Consider the following 21,107-nt stretch of genomic DNA (forward strand, 5'->3'; position numbering starts at 1 on the left):
ATTAGAAAGTGCAGATTTTTAGGGTTGGGAAACTGGTCATTTATAGATTAAACTTGTAACTGCACCTGCATGTGGAATGGAATGGCTAAATTTATCTGAGAATACAGTATAATATTGATTAAAAAATAAATAAAAATGTAATGTTTCCTCCTTTAAGATTAAAATCTGATAACATTATTGGGAGGAAAGATGTCAATCACACCAACTAATGGCATTTCAGAAACGCTCAACAGCCAAGCTACCAATGTCAAATGCAAACATATTGCCAACTGTTTCACATTAAAGGTAATTTAAATATAGTTGTGTCATATTTAAAATGTCCAGTTCCCTTCCAGTCGATTCACTCAGTAAAACACATAGTATAGTATGGAATATCACGCCCCCGCGTGGCATCCCATACTATACTATATGTGTTGTACCTCGTTCCTCTCCATCAGGGAACAGAAGTTATAGTCATAACTAGGGCTGTCAATCGATTAAAAAATGTAATTGAATTAATTATGTACTCTGTGATTAATTAATCTAAATGAATCGCATACATAATTTTTGCCCGGTGCTTAACGATGCCTGAACCGATACTCTTTAAGAAAGTTAAAAAAAAGAAAACAAGGGTACTAAACAACAGTCGGCGACATTAAATAACGGCTTGTTTATTTCTAGGCCATATGGTCAAAATTAAATTAGTTAATAATAATGTAATAACTACAACAATAACTTATTTCACTAGTAAATTGCTGTTGAACGACAAAAACAACCACTAGATGGGGAAAAGGACATTTAACAATAACTTTAAATGCACCACGAAGCTGTAGGTTACCAGTTTCATTGAACTGTCTGTGTTTGTTTTTTTTTCTGACAGCGGCAGCTGCAGACTGTTACATCCCGGTGTTGGAATCCTCTACAGTGAAATACAGTCAAACTTTACACCGTTTAGCGTTAGCTGTCAGCATTTTAACCGTGTTTAATCCAGCTACTAGCTAGCGGTAGGCTAACGTTAGCTGCTGTTGAGTATAGCGTTAACTAGCGTTACGTGCAGCGATGTTTCTGTTGTCTGTAATGTCCGTTTTCAGACCATCAGAGAGCAGGCAGCGCATTCTTGTCTCCCTCCTTCATTTTACAGTTGAATGGTGGCTAGAACAGCTCCGGGTCAAAGGTCAATATGGTATGGATTAATCTGCGTTATTTTTTTTAACGCGTTATTTTTTCTCCAATTAATTAATCAAAATTAACGCATTATTTTGACAGCCCTAGTCATAACATTTCTATATTATATTAAGTAGGTAACCAAACAGAGGAATTCAATGATACTGCATTTCCAATACCTTTAACGTGATCCAGCCCTATCCAGAGGGCATTTTCGGGTTCAGAGCTCAGCAGGTGGAATTTAACTGCTGAAAACAAATCTCCTTCACACATGGCTGCTTCTGCCATGGCCTTACATTCCTCTGCTGAAGGGAGGCCGCACTTAAATGACAAACGACACATAATCATAGTCACTATAATCATCACAAATGTTAATGTAAATAAACATAAGATATTGAGCCTCCATTCCATTTAATCCAAAACCTGTCTTAAATTTAATTTAATGATTGCCTACCCACCCTTTTGTGAAATTGGTTGACTTCAGCGACACTTCCTGGGTAAAATGCACACAGCTTAGCCAATAAGATGTGGTTGTCAGGAATCATTTGTAGTAGGTCAGCTGATAGCTCCCTAAACGTAAACAGAGACAAAAGTTTTTCTTTGCATGGACTACAACTTGTAGGTGTGCACTGTAACCCTAGTCCTATAAGCACAAGTGGAGCCCTCTAACTTTAGATCCCTGCTAATCTACAGTCACTGAAATTGATAAATGTAAAGGTGAATTTTGGCTGATTCATAAAGTCCAAGCTAAAAGTAGGTTTGCAGTCACTGGCGGTCAATGGGCTCCCCCTGTGCCAGGGTTTCAATGCGTAACCTTTAAATTCGGGGACATGTATTATAATGCAAGTCAAACAGCCTGTAAACAGATTTTTTTATGGCTGGCACCAAACCAAATATTGTTAGTAGCTATGAGCAACATTGGATTTACAACATGATAAGATCAAAATCAAATCTACATAAAAGTAGGAAAAAGCTAATATAAATACACTACTAATTAAGTGAGAGGAACAATTTGAACTAAGAAGCTAAAACTAAAATACATTTTATAAATATTAAAGAAATAATGCATCATGCTTTGAGAATATTATTTAGAAAACTGTAAAGATTAAAGCCAAACTTTTCATTTTCTTTTATTTAATTTATATTTTTGTGTATGCACATATGGATGTATTTGTATATGTACAGTTGTGTTCAAAATAATAGCAGTCCAACATCACTAACCTCATAAATCAATTTTTTTGGTAGAAGTGATATTTCTACATGGCAAATAATTTACTTGTAAGTGTTGTAGAGTCATAGAAAACCAACAGACCAACAGTCATGACATGCATGCTGCTCATTCTGTGTAACTGAATCTGTAATTGAGGAAGCAAATGTTGTGCATGCTGGTTATAGTGCATTTCACACTGAAATACTCAGCAAAATGGGTGGTTCCAGATATTGCTCTGAGGAACAGCGGACTTTGATTAAAAAGTTGATTGGAGAGGGGAAAACATATAAAGAAGTGCAGAAAATTATAGGCTGCTCAGCCAAAATTATTTCAAATGCCTTGAAATGGCATCCAAAGCCTGAACGAAGCCTGAAAAAACGGTCAACTACCATTCGAATGGATCAAAGAATAGCCAAAATGGCAAAGGCTCAACCAATGATCAGCTCCAGGAAAATCAAATAAGACTTAAAGTTACCTGTGAGTACTGTTACGATCAGAAGAAGGCTATGTGAAGCAAAGCTATCAGCTAGAAGCCCCCGCAAAGTCCCATTGCTGAAAAAAAGACATGTACTGAATGGGTTGAAATTTGCCAAAGGACACACTGACTGGCCAAAGGAGAAATGGCGCGACATTCTGTGGACTGTTGAGAGCAAAACTGTTCTTTTTGGGTCTAGGGGCCGCAGACAGTTTGTCCGACGACCCCCGTGCACTGAATTCAAGCCACAGTACACTGTGAAGACAGTAAAGCATGGTGGTGCATACCAGGGATCATGGATCAGTTTCAATACATCAAAATACTTGAAAAGATCATGTTGCCTTATGCTGAAGAGGAAATGCCTTTGAAATGGGTCTTTCAACAAGACAATGACCCAAAACACACCAGTAAGCGAGCAAACATTGCCGAGTCTACGTGTACATTTTTGTGTAGATGGGACTCACGCTCTAGGAGGAGTTAAAAAAAAGTAGATTTCGCTCAAAGCGAATTTGCATTTTTTTCAACTATCAAAATTCTTTGGATAACTTTTCGTCATGAGCATCAACAGATGGTACCTGCAAAGATTCAAGAACATTAAAATCACAGCCTAGGATGAGTTCGAAAGAATGTAAAACACCTGAAAAATGCATAATTAAAGATGGCCGCCTTCTGGTTGGGCAGAGCTAATGAAGGTAAATGGGAAATATGTCCGCAATGATTAGAGCAATATGGGTATTAAATCTGGTGAAGATCGGAGCAACTATGTCCAAGTTAAGGCCTTCCAGGCATTAGGGGGCGCTATGGACCCCGCTTACAGGTATGGGCCAAATCGCTGTACAGTCTCGCAAAGCTCCCAGGTGTTTATGTGGGCGGCAATTTTTGTGAGTTTTCGTATATACTGAGGCCGTCAAAAATGTGCCCAAGGGCTAAAACCAATTAGGGTCCCATAGGCCACGCCCACTTTGACCAATCAGTACCTTACTGTAGGGGTGGCCTCAGGGGTGGCCAGATGATACCCATCAAATTTTGTAAAAATCGGATGAGCCGTTCATGAGCTATAAACCTTATGTACTTGTCCCCTAGTGGCCAATTTTCGTAAAATGTGTGGGGCACCTCCAGAGGGTCATGGCAAACAAAAATCTTAAGTTTTGCGTTGATAGCAATTATTTTGGTCGAGATATGGCAAAGTTGGTGTTTTCATACTTAGCTACACAAATATGTTTGTGCGTAATATGTGCAATTTTTATCCTATAAAAATTCTTTGGACAACTTTTTGTCATGTACGTCTGGAGATGCTACCTGCCAAGTTTCGTGCAGATTGGTCGCACGGTCTAGGAGGAGTTCGGAAAAGTAGGTTTTCGATAAATCACGATTTTTCACGCATAAAAGTCGAGGCAGAAATGGGCGTGGCCTATATCAGGAGATTCAGCTGGATCCAGGGAACGCGAAGATATATGGCTTTTGAATGTGCGATGTACGGTTTGGGAGTTATAGGGCCAAACGTGTTTTATTTCTGCATTAGCGCCACCTAGTGGTGCATATGAGTATTGTTTTTTTAAATCTTTGCCATTTTCACCAGTTGTGACATTTGTGCAAATGTTGGTGAGTTTTCGTGTATTCTAACCCCTCAAAAATGTGACAAAGGAATCGGAAAAATAATGTGACCAAAAACAATAGGTCCCTTCGCACTTTCAGTGCCTTGCACTTTCGTGCTCGAGCCATAATAATGCAGTAAGGTTCTCAGGCATTGAGAATCATAAAAATATTCTGTATTGCTTTCAACTATTCTGCTATAAATCAACTTGTCTGATTTAAAGTAGCGCTGAGTCAACACACATAGGCATAGGCATAATCTACTTCCTCCTCTTTTGCATCTTTTGTTAGGGAAGTTACCTCTTTAAATTTGCATGTGACACTTATTCATGTGAATGACATATGATGATTCATTTGAATTCATTTATAAACTTCTGGACCTATATTCATTTATATATATAAATACTATATATTGGACTATATATTAAATCCACCTGCTCTATAGGCTAATCTGCTGTGCATTACATTGTTGCTCTGGGAAGCGGTTGTACAATGCTCTTCATCAGAGGTGGAAAACCGAAAGTACAACAGAAATACATGGAGCACAAGTGCAACACTATGGAATGCCAAATCGGTTTCATTACGCCACATTCCTAGTCCGTTTTGAATGGTCAGGACGCCTTTTTTATGTCGTCTAAATGGCAAAACGCCGTAAAAAGCGCAGTGGAAAGCTCATTTAACGCCGCTTTTTACGTGGCTCAGTACGCGTAAGTACAATAATATATGATAATGAGCTCCACCCTGTCTTTTCCAAAGCCAATGCATTTGGACTGTTATCACCCAATCAGTAAAGAACTAGAACAGACCACATTGATCCAACACAGCATAAGTATGAGCAAAGCTCGGTGGATTTGGGAGAGGTTTTTCTCTTTTTGTCTATTTTTCTATTAGTATGGCAATCGGTAAACTAAAATTGTAGGCAGATAAACTGTATTGTGTTTTCATTGAACAGGTAATCATTTGTGGAAGGTTTGCTGCAGCTATAATGAACTAAAGGCCACTGATATTGTCCTAACTCGCTCTTGGTAAAATAAGTGCACCAACCTCCAAAAATTAAAACCACAGACTTTCATCTCGCAAAATGAATGAGCTAGTTTTGATTGAGATCGCTGTATTGTAGCTACATATTACGTAAATAACGTCTGTTTCCCCCTACTTTTATTAACATAATAGAACAAATCCAGTTGATTTGAAGAGCACAATCCAAACATAATGCAGGATCTCCACTAGGGGGCACTCACACACTAGAAATTTGATTTTATAGGCTTTAAAGACTTAAAGTGTATACATCCGTACCAACAATGTATTTATGTAACAAGTCCACCAACATGCTTAGGCCTACTTCTTACATTAGTAGGTAAAAGGACATTTAAGAGTACAAGTAAGTGGCCTAATGATAATAAAGTAAACTTATATATTGAACTCTTCAAAAGTCTAAAATGACATATAGCAGCTTATAGGCTACTGATTGGGCTTATTAAAAATCCAAGTGTTAACAGTTTGTTGGTGGCTTATTATTTATGAAACTGGGGTTAAGATATGTTCTTTTTTTATTATTATTTTTTGGGGCTTTTCCCTTTATTATAGTGACAGTGGATAGACAAGAAAGGGGGAGAGAGAGATGGGGGATGACACGCAGCAAAGGACCGCAGGTCGGATTCGAACACAGGCCGCTGCAGGCCTCGGCCAACATGGGGCACACGCTCTTACTGGGTGAGCTAGAGGCCGCCCCGGGGTTAAGATATGTTCTTTTGTTGACTTTTAATTTTAAACCAACAACTTTACTTGATCTTTTAAATCTTAAAAGCCGTAAAACAAATATAAACGTTGGAGGCCATTATTCGGTGCGCAAAGTCCTTGAAATCCATTCTGCAGTTAGCATCATATAGCCATGGCAAAAAGAAAACAAGGCAGTTTAATTAATTTTGGTTTTACTAAGAAATTGTGTAGCAATGATGTTAATAGCACGACCGATTCACCTGCTGCAAGTCATGTTAGCACACCTCCCGCCAGGGTGACAACGCAAGAAGCTGAAGAAATAATGTCCTCTCTGGCTGAAGATGGTGGTTGTAACAGCTCGTCAGAGGCCGGTCACGATGCTAACCCCTATTGCTCCTCTCTCCCGTTAAATTGGAACAGCCAGCAGTGGAGAGACTGGAAGAGCCAATATACATGGCTATTTGTTAAGGATGGAAGCTTGGGGTGCATCGCTTAGGCCTAATTGAACGGAGGAATGATGGTATTCTTCGGTAGCCTGAGTAACTTTAACCATTGTTAATGTGAAATCTCAAAGACAACTTGATGTTTATAGACTATTTGTGGGTGGCTGTTTGCTGTTTGACCTATCAATTCGATAAAGTATAATAGGGTAAATCCTGTATTTCATACACTTGTAGCTGTTATGTAACTTTGTAAAAAAAAGTGGGCTCCCCCAGATGCCACAGTATAGTTTGAACATTGGTTACAGCCACGACACTGCATGCCTCCCGTGCAACGCTTCTGTCGCGCCGCGCTCAACTTTATTCCTATGGGTGATGTCAAGCAACTTTAACGCGCCCGCAAAGTCATTTGAAAAAATGCTGCGTGTCAAGAAGCTGGCCAATGCCCATCTTTAGGCAAATGAATCCGTTGAATGTGACGCAACTAGATCCTAGTATCCAGTAGAAGCTGGATTAATTAACTTTTGTCAATCTGAAATGAAGACAGATTCAGCAACTGTATGGCCTATTTCTCGCTTAAAATGTTTTCAGAAACACATTTTGGTGAACTATTTTCATAAAATATGAGATCGTATTCCGTCCGAGCCGCCATGACAGTGGCTTGAAATTCTCAAGCAGCCAGACCCACGTGACACGTTCGTCCAATCAGCTGCTGGTCAGGGGCGTGGAGCATCAACCATGGATGTATGACGTCGCGACACCATGCTTCAGTCGTGTCGCAAAAATGGATCTGTACCGTAAGGCCGGCTACACACTGGATGTGGCGTTTCTGTTGCGTGTCAGTTGCGTGTCGGCTGAGTGGCGTTTTCTATGTCTTTGCACACCAGAAACGTGTCTGACGCAGTGCTGCTGCTGCTAGCCTTGTCTGTACACGTTTCCCATTGATAAAATGAAATACCATGTTAAACATAAATATATACTGATTTGATTACAGCAAAGACAACGTCGGCAGTATTGACAGCAAAATAGGCTACAGAATATTTCTTTCTGTATTGACAGGTGTAATTTGTTTTTTAATTACATTTATATCTGCATTTATGTCAAAACCTAGAGACTTTCAAACATCAAAATGTCATTTATTAAATGTGTTCGTGTCAAAATGACATATAAACATCTTTTCGTATTCTATTTTGCCTGGAAATGCTTCCAACACGCTTGCGTGTAGTGTGAAAAATAGGCGTCGGTCCTATTTCTAGCATGCACGTGTTTTCTGCACGGCGCCTGAGACGTGCATGTCACGCAGGCAGTGTGCAAGCTCTAACCTGTTAACATGGGAGCGGAAATAAAAACAGACACGCCACGCAGCTGACATGCTCACGCCACGCAGCCAGTGTGCAGCCGGCCTAATGCAGTGGTCCTACTCGGTCACCATGCTCGGTGATTTAGTCTATTTTATTTTTTTGGGGGGGGGAGGGGACCAGGCAGAGTTTGAGTAAGGCTGCACTAGAAGACTTTGAGTCAGTCATAATATGTAAAGACTGGGGATTTTGCAGGGTCACACATTGCAGGACTACAACTAGATTTATTTTGAAAAATGTAACCAAGCTAGCTAGCTATCACTAGCATTAGCTGGTAACTTGAGGGAAAGTTTTTCACAGTAAAATCACTATTTATTGTAAACCTATTTTTTTTCGAACTCCTCCTAGGCTGTGCATCCGATCTGCACAAAACTTAGCACATAGCATCTCCAGAGGGAACTGACAAAAAGTTATCAAAACTTGTTAGCTCCTATAGAAATGCGGAAATTATGTACAAAAAAACTCTCATATCGTACATCACAAATTTAATAACCTTATATCCACCCATTCCCTGAATGTAGGTGAGTCTCGTGATATAGGCCATGCCCCGTTTTGCATTTGCAGCATTTGACTCTTTTCCAGTGTTGTGTAAAGATGTTCCTGGGAGAACCAGTAGGGCAGTGCACGATGTCGACGGTGGTGATGCCATCCCTGGAGGCGGTTGACTACGTGATGCAAGTTGGTGTAATTAAGCCATCTGATGGTGCCTGCAGCTCACCAGTGGTGTTGGCTGCCCAGGAAGGAAAAGCAGACTAATAAGGTTACCAAAGCCGTTTCTCTGAGGTTGAGGAGAATAAGAATAAGAATAAGTTGAGTAAGCCATCTTATAACGAAGACGTAAGGTAAATGATGAAAATCAACATTGTTTAAGTTTTTCTCCTGGAATTTAAGTTAGGCTTAAAGGTGCTCTAAGCAATGTTGGGTAGGAGGCTGCATCTTTTGACAAAGGAAGAGGAGCAGGCTGGCTAGCGAGGAAGCTGGGATGGCCGAGCCGAAGACCCGCCGAAGTAGCAGCAGAAGACATGGCACCCGGAGTCGGAACGACGGGTAGGCCTCTTTTACCTTTCAGTCCGGGCTGCCTAGCAGTTAGCTCCTAGTATCAAATCTGCAAGCACAACCAACTACCTGTTGTAAAACCTAGACAAACGAGAGTGGGCAGTCCCAGGGTTGGTTATGCTGTGACATGCATGTGATATTTATGTATGAATGAATATCTATATGCACACTATGATATTAACATCTATGCTGGTAACTACTTTATTGTTTATGTATGCACTGTTTTCTGTTTGGGTAAAGATAACAAAATGTAAAGGGTTTAAAAACTATTATTTAAAAAAAGAATGTTCAAAATATGAACTCGGCTAATGATATGTTTTGACACATTAAAGTATAATTAAAAAAAGAAAAAACTAAAACTGGACCGGTGTTAGTTGGAATTTCTTTCGAAGTTTACGAAGAATAATAGAGGTTACACTAACAGGACATGCATGGATAGAGACGTACCATGTAGGTGTCGTCATGTACTTCCTGGCCAAGAGTTCAAGACAGTATGCAGTGCTCTGATTGGCTGCCTCTCCTAGGACGATACCCACACATGCAGCCAACTCCAGCTCATTACCTCGGATATGACTCGACATTGCTAACTAAAAACAAAACACACATACGCGCACATTTTTAGCCACATTTTTAGCCACATTTTTTAAAATCAGATTTCTGATCATTATTAATGATCAATAATGATAAAGGAGTCATATGAAACAGAATAGAATGTGCAGTTTCATATGGCTCTGATATTCTTTCACGATTTGTATACAAACAAATGCAAATACACTGTATGTAACTAATGGTGATATGCACAGATTTTGGTGTGTACCTTGATGTTGTCCACAGCTAGGTGGCAGCATGCTGCCAGGACAGAGCATCCATCCTGGAAGTACCACTCAGCTAGTTCCTTACATACCTTATGGAGGAGACTGGTCAGAAAAAGAGCAAATATAACTAGGAATTTTGATCAGAACACCTAATCTCACAAATATTTTGAGATTCATTTCAGAGAGCAATTTGATCAACCCAAATTCTTCTAGCAAGGATACCACGGTTATTTTGTATTCTGCAAAACTTTTAAGTGAAGAACGAAGAATGTTTCTTCATATGATGCTCTTTTTTTAGATACTATAATTAGTCAGTCCATTTGTCCAAATGACTTGGTATACTCAAACTGCATACAATTAAAAACACTCAATATACACACAAGTATGGGGTTGTAAAAATGAAGCATGATCCATTTACAAGACAGTAAGGTTTTGGATGGAAACAGTGTATTTAGCCATATTTCTGCAAAATATGAGTGTTCAGAGTCTATGGATGGCCAAAAGATAAATAGATTATGCTGATTACTATGGCCATTTTGATTTTTCCACTGGGAAACCTGATCACTGTTGGAATCTATTAAAGGTGTTGTAGGTAGGATTGTGAAGATCCAGGACTTAGCCAAAAAATTTGAACATCAACAACTTCTCAGTCCCTCCCCCCTTTCCGCTAGAGCCTAAACTGTTTCCTAAGCCCCTCCCCCCACAAGGGAGAGCTGTGCACGGTAGAGCACGTGTGAAGAGGGGGAAGGGGAGGAAACCTATCTGCAGCTCGTGCGCAGGGAAATGCTATGAAATGCGTGTGCCTGATAAGTGATTGATTAGACACCCCCCCTGGCCCTGATTGGAGCATCTGAACATGGAGCGGTGGATTATTGCAAATCGCACTACAGGCTGTAGGTGGTGCCAGAGGAGCCAGATTTTTTTTTTTTTTTTTTTTAATTACCTGCTTCATGTAGTTCTACTCGAACATAGGATCAGTTTCAGCAAATATGACAGAAAGTTAGTTTTATAAGGCTTACCTATTGCATCTTTAAAAGTGACATGAATCCAAGCTGACTGCAGCCTCTAGTCTCAGTGATTGAGCAAACTAAAAACATGATTTTGGATTTGGGTTGGATAATATTGAATTGTAGTACTGCTTTCAATTGAATTTTAGTTTCTCATGATGATGTTGATGCTGCAATGTTTTTCCATGCTGAAAAGAATAAGTTGTCAATGATATTATTTATAAAAAGGGTCATATTTAAAGGTGCAAGTAGGTAAGCCTTATACAACCAACTTTCTGTCATATTTGTTGAAACTGACCCTATGTTCGAGTAGAACTACATGAAGCAGGTAATTTAAAAAACAAATCCAGCTCCTCTGGCACCACCTACAGCCTGTAGTGCGATTTGCAAAAATCCACCGCACCCTGTTCAGATGCACCAATCAGGGCCAGGGGGGGGTGTCTAACTGCATGTCAATCACTGCTCATGCACACACATTCATTCTCCCTTGTGGGGGGAGGGGCTTAGGAGACTGTTTTCGGTTTTAGCAGAAAGGGGGGAGGGACTGAGAAGTTGTCAATGTTCCAATTTTTTGGCTAAGTCCTGGATCTTCGCAATCCTACCTACAGCACCTTTAAAAAATGTCATAGTGACATCTGCATTATCACTATCTCAGTATGTGTTCAGAATTTTCCACATTAAATTACCTGTTGGCTGCTGAACTACTCAGATGTTTGCCTTGATATGTCTGTCTTCTGCTGTAAACTGCAGTAAATTGTTTTCCACATAGCCGTAGTACAAAGTGAGATTCTGAATATTAACCCAGTATATTAGCTGAAAGCAGCTTAAGTCCAAATGTATCTGGAACTGCCAGATTTGTGCTGCCCATTTTGGTTAATGTTAGATTTAAGTTCAGTTAAAATTACATACCAAAGGTAAACAATAACAGAATGTTATTATTGGGGTGTCTACTTTACCTCTGGTATTGTTGTCTGTTATCCACGTCATTGGTTGTGTGGTTAACTGGGGAGCTTTGAGGTACACGAATGTTCCCTTCACACGCTCCCTAAAAATATAGAATATCTGTTATCTTTAGAATTTCTTAATATTTTTACAACCATAAAAAATACTGTTCAAGTATTTTCTCATCTCTCTGTCTTTGTCTCCCATTACTTATTTATCCATCTCTTTTCTCTCCATGCACCCATCTGTAACCATTGGTTCAAGTTCTTCCGTTTAAGAAAAATACTGTTACCTGTCATCTCATCAGTGTGTTATCCCCTCCCCTCTCTTTACCTGTGCTATTATTAAGGCTTCTTGCAGTTGTCCTCTGCCAGTGAAGAAAGTTACAAGTTTTTTTATGTCTCCTGTGGCGATGCAGAATGGGATAGCATCATCATTATCCTCAGCCATCAGCTGGTCAGCTCTCCTGTGACATGAGCATATTCAAATTATATATTACAAATAACATAAACAACATACATCACAAATGGTTTTCATTTGTTTTTGTTTGTATTATGTTTGTTTATTAATGAATAATTTCAGTTAAAACCAAGCTGCAAGATAGTAATAATATCAACAATGTCAAGTTGACATTGTTTGCCAAACAAACATTCCTGAAACAATGTTCATGTGGACTATATGTGTCACTGACTCTGCTGTACACACATTGTGTGTTGTCTTTGTTTTTATATTTATTTGTGTATTATTATTTCTTATCTAAAATTATTAAGGGGCCTGTTCAACTTTTTTCTTTTCCTTTTTTTTCTCTCCCTTTTCGACATGTAGACTGCAGGGCCAGGGATCAAACCACGACCTTCAGAATGGTAGACACCCGCTCTACCACCTGAGCCATAGCTTCCTAGCGTAAACAGTGTCCTGGGGAACACTTTTATACAACACACTCTATACAATAGACCAATTCTATCTGTAAAGTGTCCTGACTTAAACCATGGTCTGGGTGAATACTCGATTCTGATTGGCTGCAGGGTGTCCATAAAAAAAGTGGTATAGGACATGTACTAATGGAGTTCTGGTGAAACTGACAGTTTTAAATGAATGTGCTACATAAAAAGAAAATGTGAATCTGTTATTTCCAACACTGTGTGGCGTTAGTGCTTCAGTGCCTATTTATCTGAACACCACAGGATGGCGCTAACACACAAGCTGCAAGAAGTAAGTTACACTGAACTTACTTTGTTTCACAGCGAATAACATCTCACATCCTGTTCACTGTTCAGGTCGCTACTTCAGACTGCAGCTGACAGTACACATAGCGGATAATTTGTTCGTGAAAATCTTTATATTGTTTGGGGGACAATGACATGGCAGATAGCTAGGTTGTCTTGGTGTTAAACATACTGTCATATATATATATATATTTACTGATTGCCAACTATACACAATGTTACTGACTTTGAATTTTACTAGCATTGCTACAGAAAGTCGCCAGATTTGTTGCTAGTCGCTTCTGTGAAAAAAAGGCACTAAGGGGATCTGAAACTGAAACACTGCAAAGGGTTCAATGAGCTGAGTGGACTATAAATATCTCCCGTTGCTAAGCGTGGCAAGTCGTATCTAAGGTTTGTCCTATTTACTGGAACAGTGAACATTGCATAAGAACCTTATGGGATAGGAATGATTGTTCCAGGTATTAGTCAAACCCTCAGGTGGGAATTGAATGGACTCAATGCACAAAAACAACAAATGTAGGTAAAATCTGGTTCTTGTGCCATTGTGTACCGTGATCCAGGTCCGTATTCTGAATATTTATTTGAATTTTGTGTTTTTTATCAAGTTTAGTCCCTAAATCAGACAAAGTAATTATTAATTTTTTTAGATACATTTTTTTATTAGCACCATTTATCATTCAGACATACAGAACAAATTCCACAATATGTGCCTGGTAATATTAGATGGTGCACAGAACAGAGAATCACAAATTGAACAAGAACAAAAACCCTCTCCCACCCCCCACCCTCTGCGGTCTCGAGGAAAACAAAACAAACAAACAGAAATCACACCTTGCCTAGTCACTCTCCTCTAGTTCTTGTGGCGCTGAGGTCATTAGGTCTGATATTTGTGTTGCTGTGCTTTTCCATAGGTTGATAGTTGATGATTTGGCTTTGTTAATCCTTACTGTAGAGAGCTCAAGCATAACTATGTCTAGAAATATGCTAACCACTGTTTTATACAAACCGAGTGGGGGGGAGCCAGCGTTGAGCTATCATTTTCTTGGTTGCAGTTGAGCCGGCTAGCCAAATCTTCCTCTGTCTCTCGAGCAGGTGTAATTTAGAGTCATCGTTAAGTAATAAAACAATCAGGTCAGTAGGAATTAGATATCATATCACATCAGATTTCAAGTTTCCAGAAGTTCATTGGTGGGGGTAAGGGGATCATTGAAAAAATACACACGGGGAACTATGTTCATTTTAACAACAGCAATCCTGGACCGCAGTGACACCGGCAGCGCAGTACACCTAGTCAGATCCCTTTGAACATTACTTAATATAGTTTCATAGTTATCCTGGACCACTCGCTGTAGTGATGCCTGTATGATGATGCCCAAATATGTAATTTTGCTTTGAGTTGGTATTGTACCACTAATAGCTGATGTCACATGCCTGTTATTCAATAAAAGAAGATTAGAGTTATCCCAATTGATTTTATAGCCAGAGATTGAGCCAAATTCGTTGAAGATCTTAAGAATTTTTGGAATAGAGTCCTCAAGATCAGAGATGTACAAAAAAACATCATCTGCAAATGATGATATTGAGCTGCTATTGGATTTAATCTGGACATTACATATTTTATTTTGCCTTACAGCTTGGGCTAAAGTTCAAGAGAGATCACAAATAGCATGGGGGAGAGCGGGCATCACTGTCGAGAGCCCTGTTCGATGGGAAACGGTTGAGAATGCAAGCCATTGGTTGAGACTATGGCCGTGGGATTCGCATATAAAGTACACACCATGTCAATGAATTTGGCCCAAACCAAGCCTATCCATTACATGCCACAAGTAGTTCCACTCTAGGCAGTCAAAAGCCTTTTCCGCGTCCAATGATAAAACTGCTTCCGTTGTTGGAAGGTTTTCTAGGTCTTCTATTACATGAAATAATCTGCGTACATTGTCTGCAGCGTGATGCTTTGGTATAAAGCCTGATTGGTCGGGGTGGACTAGCTTCTCAATAAAGCGTTCTAAGCGGAGTGCCAAGACTTTGGAATAGAGCCTAATAGCAGTCCCAATGAGGCTGATTGGCCTGTAATTTGAGCACTCCGTAAGATCTTTGCCCTTTTTGGGTATGACAGAAATTAGTGCAGTGTTGGTTTGTTGGTGAAAAGTACCCATCTCTATGGCTGAGGTTAAAGCTTGTAAAATGATAGGTCCTAATATGTCAAAGTACTGTAGAAGAAGTTCTGATGGAATTCCATCCAACCCCAGTGTTTTCCCTTTTTTAACTGTTTTTAATGCCTATTTAAGTTCATCTAACGTTATAGGTTGACCCAGTTCTTCTGCCTCCTCTGGGTCAAGAAGAGGCAGATTTAGCTCTTTTAGGAACTCTTGGCACTGTGACGGATCTGGATTGCAGGAGGACTCATACAACTTTGAATAAAAGGATTGGAAAGTGGCATTGATATCTTTAGGATTGCTGTTGATAGTAGCTCTGGACTTGCTTTGTTTTAATTTCAGAGACAGCTATTTGCTTGGTTTGCAATTGAAGTAATAATTTTGCTCACTCTGTGCATTATGAATTCAGCTCTAGTTCTTAGCAAATCATTTAGCTCTGCTCGAGTTGTGACTAAAAGAGTATGTGTAGATTTAGAAAAATACGTCTTTAGAGACTGCTCCCAGAGATTTACAACGTTCTTCCCACTCCACAATCCTTGCTTCTCTTTTTCTCCTCAAATTGACCGCAAAGGAAGATGGGAAATCTCTAATAAATCCTTTAGTTGCTTGCCAAATGAATGCCGGTTCCGAGACTGAGTCAGTATTGATTGCTATAAACTCAGCCAGTTTGGCTCTAAACTCTACATCAAAGGCTGTGTTCTGGAGAAGGGAGTTATAAATTGCCACCTTCTAGATCTTTCTCCTAACATATCGCAATGGAATGTGGTTATCAGCGCATTGTGATCAGACAGAATTGCTGGTTCTATTGCTATTGTGTGGAACATTGCCTTAAGCTCACTAGAACACAAAATATAATCAATGCGGGAGTGGGTGAGGTGACGTGCGGAAAAGGTGTAATCCTTGCTAGTAGGATTGTGCATCCTCCATACATCTGTAAGATGGTGGGATTCCACAACTGCTCTAAACATGTCTGATGTGTTTCTGGGTCTTTGTGTGGTTGACCCCTGATCTATCCTGATTTAAATCTAGAACTGCATTCATGTCCCCCCTATAATTAGTGAATATTCATTGAGAGAGAGCAATTCATTGGTTAGACGCTGGAAAAAGCTTACGTCATATGTAGACGGTGCATATACCGAAACAAAGGATATTTTCCTACTCCTTATTTTGGTGCATATATAAGATATCCTGCCTGATAGATCTTTACTACTTTTATCTACAGAGAGTGTGCATTTCCGCGACAGTAACACAATGGAGCCCTTGGTTTTGGTGTCATCACTAGATGAAGCAGCAATCTTGTAGTATTTATTTTGTAGGCGGTTACATCTCTTTTATGTAAATGTGACTCTTGTATAAGCGCTACATCTATATTCTTTCTTTTTAAGTAGTCCAGGAATTTAGCTCATTTGATCGGTCCGTTTAGCCCTCTGATGTTAACTGAAAGGATTGAAAGTTCAGCCATCTTCAAAATATACACGCATATTTGTCTTGTGTACCCTACCGGAATTTGCTGATAAATTTGTAGCAAAGGGTGAACTGTTAGATCTCAGCAAGGTGTGGTAAAAACATAAAAAACAAAATAAATCCCCCCGATGTGTTGCGGCGAGGCATTCATTTCCGTTAGCACTCTCTTCACTGCGTTGTAGATCACTGATTCAAGCACACTTCGTTGCTTTTCCAAGACCTGATCGATCAAGTCCTCCATGTTCGACACTGCGCTAGCATCAGTTGCTATGTTAGCCGCCGCCATGTTAGCAAATTTCTCTGTCCGAGTAGATAGTTTAGACGACAACGAGACCTGTTTTTTCGCACTTGCAGGCGTTTCACTGAGTCACTGTGATAACAGATAAAACAATTTGGTGTTGAAGAAAAAGGAATAGACCTGTTTTTTCAATGAAATGCAGAGGTGGGTAGGGGCTCTAGTTTTCTGCGTCCATCGCGGTTGCTGGTCACGTGACCTCCACAAAGTAATAGCCTAATTGTAGGCAAATTGAATACGTATGTGGACGTTGATAATGACAGCCTTAGTATTGCATTTATCGCACTACTAGATTTGATGGTTTCAGTCAGAGTGTACAGTACACTCCTTAGTGAATACCTATTTAATAGTACATAAACCCACTCACTGTTTTAACCACACCCTCAACCTTGTTCTGGCATATGGCATCGAAATCGAAGACTTATTAATATTTCCTCAGAATCCTTTATTATCAGACCATTTTTAATAACATTTGAATTTTTATTGCCTGACTACACGCCATTAGATAAAAGTTTTTACACTACTTGTCTATCTGACAGTGCTGTAGCTACATTTAAGGAAGTGGTTCCAACTGCATTTAATTTAATGCCATGCCTCAATATGACTCCTATGTTAACTTTGGTCCCTCCCAAATTGATCATTTTGTGGACGGTGCTGCAGGCTCGCTTCAGACGACACTTGACTCTGTTGCATAAAAAAGATGATTAAACAAAGGACATTAGCTCCATGAAATAACTCCCAAACCCGCGATATAAAACAAACCTTGCAAAAACTTAAGTAAGAAAAGAAAGAAAGTAAATGGCATACCACCAATCTGGAAGACTATTGTAATTCCTCATTATCAGGTTGCTCAAAAAAGTCCATTAAGACTCTCCAATTCTTCCAGAATGCAGCAGCACATGTACTGTCAAAAACTAGGAAAAGAGATCATATTTCTCCAGTATTAGCTTCTCTCAGTAAATCCTTCTCCTAACCTACAAAGCTCTTAATGGTCAGGCACCATTATATCTTAAAGACCTCATAGTGCCCTATTGTTGCAATAGGTTTAGGAAGGGGACTTCCTATGATACACTGAGCTCCTCTTTTCTCCTCTCTCTCGGAGTCCTTGTGCTTTCTGGCCTCGCAGATTTCCTTGGATTGTGGTGGTAGCTGAATCGTGTTTGCAGTTGCTACTACATGGACCTGCTCAACGCCCTGCACTACTACTGTACTACTATTATTATTTTTTTCTTAACGATTTTTTTGGTGCCATTTTAGAAGATATAAAGAGGGGGAATGACATGCAGCAAAGGGCCGCAGGTCGGAATAGAACATTTTCTTTATTGTTACTATAATTAGCACTGTTCATTATACCAACTGCTATAATTATTATGAATTATATTTCTGTATATCTGTATTTATAGCTCTGTGTCCCAACCGGCAGTGGCAGATGGCTGCCCACCAAGAGCCTGGGTCTGCCTGAGGTTTCTTCCTGTTAACAGGAAGTTTATCCTCGCTACAGTCGCACCAACTTCTTGGGGGGAATTGTTTGGTCTCTGTAAATTACAGAATGTGGTCTAGACCTACTCTACCTGTAAAGTGTCCTGATATAACTTTTGTTATGATTTGACACTATGAATAAAATTGAATTCACTGGCTCTGCCTACTGGGACACGTGGAACAGAGCCATCATTAATGTTTTAGTAATACTTGTGCTTTTCTCACTATGAAAAATCAAAATGTCTGCTGTAAAAACAGTCTATAAAAGCTACAACTTACTGTACATCTTAAAATATAAATATAATATTAATTAATTCAGAACAGGTATGTCATAAATACCAACTGCTATGCATTTTTTGTTGTTGACACTGTCAGGGAGGTTTTGATTCAACCCTATAGTTATTCTTGAAGACAGAGTTTGTGATTTTATTATGTTGGATTACATTATTAATGTTTAACATATGAAGTAGGTCTATACCACACAGAGACCTAACAATTATCCTCGCAAGAGCAAGCATTTGGTGCAACAGTGGCGAAGAAAAACTTTCTTTTAACAGGAAGAAACCTCGGACAGAACCTGACTCTTGGTGGGCGGCCTCTGACGCTGCCGACAGACACTGAGACACCATAATTTATTAAGAAAACATTTTTATCATCCTCGCAGTTCACACTTGAACTTGAAAAACACATAGAACAAAACATGACATTATTGTTGTGTTACTTTTATTGTTGCTTAGTTGAAAAGCTGAAAACACAATTTAAACATGGTTTACCTCTGCATGAGTTTCTTCCAGTACTTCATGGAGACTCCTGGTGCCAGAGATAATGCTTTCTCCCACTGAAAGAGAGATAATAATGCTCACCTTGCATTAGTTAGCTGGCAATATAATAATTTTCTTTCTTTTCATTTATATCTGTTTTCTGAAAACAGAAATACAATCATTATAATGGATGTGACCAAATATACTTCAAGCTAAGAACTGACTGGTTTGTCTGAACCTCTTTACACCTTACATCTGGCTTTTGTCTACCCCTGCTGTAATTCTTCAGTCTGTCAGAAGTCCTTCATGCGACTATATGCCATCTCTTTACAACCTCTTTCATCTCCAGTTTGCAATTGCAGGCTCTTGGGCTTCCATTGTGACAAGCAGGGCCTTAACTAGACCAAAAGACATTCACATTGCATGTGTCTTGTAATAGATTTATATTTATATGCATATCTTGTTAATATTAAATTTCACATATGTTGGTAATATTACATTTTACATTTATTTTGTATGCATTTTATTACATACAATTAGGGCTTGACATTAACTTTTTGCTCACCAGCCACTGTGGCTAGTGGTTTCCCAGAAAATACATTTCCAGGAGAATTCCGGATAACTATCTGACATCCCTGACATGGCTCACGCACCGGATCTCGCTTTGCTGCAGGTGCAGCCGTTTTTCTTTGGCAACAGCTAGACAACAGGGACTTTATTTTTAGCGCAGCACTTTAATTTGACATGGTCAAATACCGATACCGGTGTTAAAATGATACTTTTAATGCATTGCCGGTGCCTACACGGTGTCTGAACTGATATTTAAAAAAGAAAAGAGCACAAAATGTCTGTCGGGGACATCAAAGAATGGCTTGTTTATTGCTAAGGCCATATGATCAAATTTTAATAATTTATTTAAAATATAATAACAATAACAACTAGAACTGCAAGCAGTTATGAAGGGGCCCCGGTGAGCACGCGAAAGCGGAACCCGAAGCCGGGCGGCTGGGAGGCAAATGTCGGTAAATAGAAAGGCGCGAGCCGCGACGTCTGCGGTACGTCGCCGTTGCAAACGTAGCGGTCAACAGTTCACCTCCATGTATATACAGACTACCTTTAACAATGATGTACGGATAGGATTGGAGATAAAAATGCCAAACGAGTGTCATGGTAAACAAGAATCTAAAGATTGCCATTGATGGCATTTATTTTGGCCGAGATATGGCAAAGTTGGTGTTTTTGTAGTTAGCAACACAAATTTGTTTGTGCGTAATTTTTGCAATTTTTATCCTATCAAAATTCTTTTTATTAACTTTTTGTCCGGCCCATCAGGAGATGCTACCTGCCAAATTTCGTGCCGATCGGTCGCATGGTCTAGGAGGAGTTCGAAAAAGTAGGTTTTTGATAAATCACGATTTTTCACACATAAAAGTTTAGGCGAAAATGGGCGTGGCCTATATAACGTGATTCAGTTGGATCCAGGGAACGTGTGGATGTATGGTTTTTGAATGTACGGTGTACGGTGTGGGAGTTATAGGGCCAAAGGCGTTTTTTTCTGCTATAGCGCCAGCTAGTGGTGGAAGTGGGTGAATTGTTGCGCCTGAGGTCCTTGCGGAGTTCTGGACCATTCCTGAAAATACCAAAACCCCACCATGTACAGTTTAGGCTGTAGTCGGAGTTTTAGGCGGAGAAGAATAATGAATAATCAGTAGAAAAACAATAGGGTTCTACAGCCCTGCTGTAAGAACGGCATAGCTTTGCTATTGCCCGTTCTTGCAGACTCGGGCTTGGACCCCTAATAACTTATAACTTATTTCACCAGTCAATTACTGTTAAACAACAAAAATAACAACCGCTAGATGGCAGAAGGGTACTTTGCAACAATAGCTTGAGTTTATTAAGATGCACTTGAATGCAAGGGCGTAAATCCCAGGGGGGTCAGGACCCCCACCCCCACATCTAATG

The 21,107-nt window shown here is 39.6% G+C and overlaps 1 protein-coding gene across 1 annotated transcript in view; it reads right to left on the reverse strand.

Moving 5' to 3' along the window:
• Positions 1 to 21,107, reverse strand: part of wdr17 (WD repeat domain 17) — a 138,244-nt gene that overhangs the window by 30,028 nt on the left and 87,109 nt on the right. The window contains exons 19-25 of the mRNA XM_078266972.1: positions 19,155 to 19,219; positions 12,092 to 12,224; positions 11,773 to 11,861; positions 9,812 to 9,911; positions 9,442 to 9,581; positions 1,602 to 1,713; positions 1,323 to 1,464 (exon numbers count right to left, since the gene is read on the reverse strand). Of these exons, the coding sequence (XP_078123098.1) occupies positions 1,323 to 1,464; positions 1,602 to 1,713; positions 9,442 to 9,581; positions 9,812 to 9,911; positions 11,773 to 11,861; positions 12,092 to 12,224; positions 19,155 to 19,219 (781 nt within the window). The remainder of the gene's footprint in view (positions 1 to 1,322; positions 1,465 to 1,601; positions 1,714 to 9,441; positions 9,582 to 9,811; positions 9,912 to 11,772; positions 11,862 to 12,091; positions 12,225 to 19,154; positions 19,220 to 21,107) is intronic.

The sequence above is a fragment of the Sander vitreus genome, chromosome 2 (assembly GCF_031162955.1).
Source record: "Sander vitreus isolate 19-12246 chromosome 2, sanVit1, whole genome shotgun sequence".
Taxonomy (NCBI): Eukaryota; Metazoa; Chordata; class Actinopteri; order Perciformes; family Percidae; genus Sander; species Sander vitreus.